This window comes from Triticum aestivum, chromosome 3A (genome assembly GCF_018294505.1).
Source record: "Triticum aestivum cultivar Chinese Spring chromosome 3A, IWGSC CS RefSeq v2.1, whole genome shotgun sequence".
NCBI classification, from domain to species: domain Eukaryota; kingdom Viridiplantae; phylum Streptophyta; class Magnoliopsida; order Poales; family Poaceae; genus Triticum; species Triticum aestivum.
The window spans coordinates 745,796,821-745,799,200 of NC_057800.1; the positions used below are offsets into that span (position 1 = coordinate 745,796,821).

Genomic DNA, 2,380 nt, shown 5'->3' on the forward strand with positions numbered 1-2,380 from the left:
AAGGAATTAATAATCTTGTACGCTCAATCATACTACCTCCGTTGTAGAACATGAAGTGCATTAATTTGTGTAAAGTCAAACGTATGTTTGTTTGACAAGGATTATACCTAGACAGCATCTGCAGGGCAGATGATACCTGTGCTGCCGTCAAAACGCCAGCATATTCCAAAGGGGGCAGCGACTGGGAACCAGATCCTCTAACATTAAGAAGGAATGTTAGAGAAGCTACAATACTCTAACTTTTCTTTTTTCTATTCATATGATTATGTCTAAAATGATTTAAATTAATTTGCAATTTGATGATCTACCGTACACATTTATAGTAATTATTATATGCAAACAAATTGATGATGAAATAAAGTTAAAATTAAATTATTTATATCTACAGTAAATACCAACACTAAACAACCTATTAATTATCTACTAACAGTCTCTAACTTTTCTTCTTCGTTTTACACTGGCCTAACATTGTAGCACGGTGACATTCCTTCTCAATGTTAGAGGATCCGGTTCCCAGCGACTGGTGGTCTTCAAGGGTGCACATATTCAAGGGGCGGAGTTCGGATGGCTCTTAGTGGGGTTTTTGGGCTGGCAGACATGTCAAATGTCCCAACTCTCCTGAAACCTTCCACGAGTTTGGTTCCGGTAAAATAACACGCAAAGAACCAGAACACACCACAGGCACATGATGATTTCAAATCATATAGGATCTAATATAGACGATTCACGGTTCATATTACCAAGAGGTCTGCAACAATGATCAAGTCTCACAACATCAAGTGCACTTTAATTTAGGCAACAGAACAAGACTCATTACACCTCCACATAGCTAGGCAAATAACGAAAGCAGTAGACTAAGAAGGCAACAGTACAGCATTCTTCTTCCCGAAGACAGACAGGTATAAAGGAAGAAATTTCTTAGCGCAGCCTCCTGGCCTCCCGCTCAGACTCGAGCAGGGTGAGGATGTCCCCCTCACGGACGGGTCCCTTGACGTTCCTCATGATGAGACGGTTCTGGTCATCCAGGAACTTGACTCTCACCTGGGTCACCTGACCCCTCGACCCCGTGCGGCCCATCACCTTGACCACAACCGCGAGCTTCACCTGCGTGTCCATGCTGCACAAACCATCGCAAAGGATTGATTGCATTAGGCAAAAACCATCAGAAACAACTAACATTCAGATGCACTTTCAAGCAGAACAGCTAGTGTACATACAATTCCATTGCACTTGAGATAGATCATACAGGAACATGTCTACTGTGTGTTGCCAGAATACATGAAAAACAGAAGCTGAAGAATGAGCTGACTGCAGGCAAGACTGAGCTTAAACAATCAAGGGAAGTGATCAGCAACAGTACGAAGGCTCTGCCAGACGGTGCTCTGAGCCGGCTGGACACATACAAGAAACTAGAATATAATGACTCAGTCAGGTCCCTATGTGGCTGAGCCTCGTCAGTCCATGGTTTCGCTACTTATAATAAGGCCTGATGTATTGCAGATTGAGTGTCCACAAGCAATGTGGTCTAAATATCCATGCCACTGCAATCTACAGCAGTGACCCTGCTTGATCTTTTGGTGCATTTGTTACCACATTCCATTTAACTTTTTACTGAAATGTGATTCAGAAACAATGCAGAGTTGCCTCTGTTTAGATGCAAGCTAACTTTCAGAAACGTATCATTTTCAACCGCATATGTTCACTGGTTCAGATTTAATAACATGAAGTATCAATCAAGCTGGGAGCTGAGACCTGAGAACTAGGCACTCCAATTTCTGCACTTTACTCTAGCCCCCTGCATACTGCAAATCAAAGAGCGCGCACACAGATGACCGGCACCAAGTCGAGTTCAAGAGACGCTGATGCCTATGGTCGCCGCCGTCCAAAGATGGCTCCAACAATAATTACGTTTTACACAGAATAAGGCCCGATTCCTCCTCTATACTATACAAATCTTCAGCAAGAACCACCCCGAGGCATATTTCGAGATCTAAAGAGTAGCTGCCAATATCGGCACAAAACTAGGCACTGGAAGCGGAAGATGAAACAAGCATCTCTCAGAATCATCAGTAGTACGCATCAAACTAGACATGCCGGGAATCTCAACTAGCAACGAAATCAATCACAGTAACTAAATCGATCCAGCACAGAAAACGAAACCGACAGGTCCGTAGAGCCGGCCGTGAGGAGGCCTAGGGGAGGGATGGAGGAGGGGATAGGAACCTTTCTTCGGCTGTTGGGGATGGGACGACGGAGGAGGCGGCGCAAGCTGCTTGTGCTACAACGGACGGAGGCGGCGGCGCAGGGAGGGGGGAGAGAAGAGAGGGTGGAACCCTAGCGCTCGTCCAATTCTTATACGCTGCCGGCGGCCTTGCAGAAG

The 2,380-nt window shown here is 45.0% G+C and overlaps 1 protein-coding gene across 1 annotated transcript; it reads right to left on the reverse strand.

Annotated features, from left to right (window-relative positions):
* Window positions 1–689: 689 nt before the first annotated feature.
* On the reverse strand, window positions 690–2,380 carry LOC123063701 (40S ribosomal protein S28). Its single transcript, XM_044487599.1, has 2 exons — window positions 2,224–2,380; window positions 690–1,117 (listed from the first exon to the last, which is right to left on the reverse strand). Exon 2 carries the CDS (start codon window positions 1,114–1,116, stop codon window positions 919–921), a length of 198 nt encoding a protein of 65 aa, XP_044343534.1. The 5' UTR covers window position 1,117; window positions 2,224–2,380; the 3' UTR covers window positions 690–918.

Coding starts and splice junctions, on each gene's coding strand:
- LOC123063701 (XM_044487599.1), bottom strand. CDS start 1,116: ATGGACACGCAGGTGAAGCTCGCGGTTGTGGTCAAGGTGATGGGCCGC.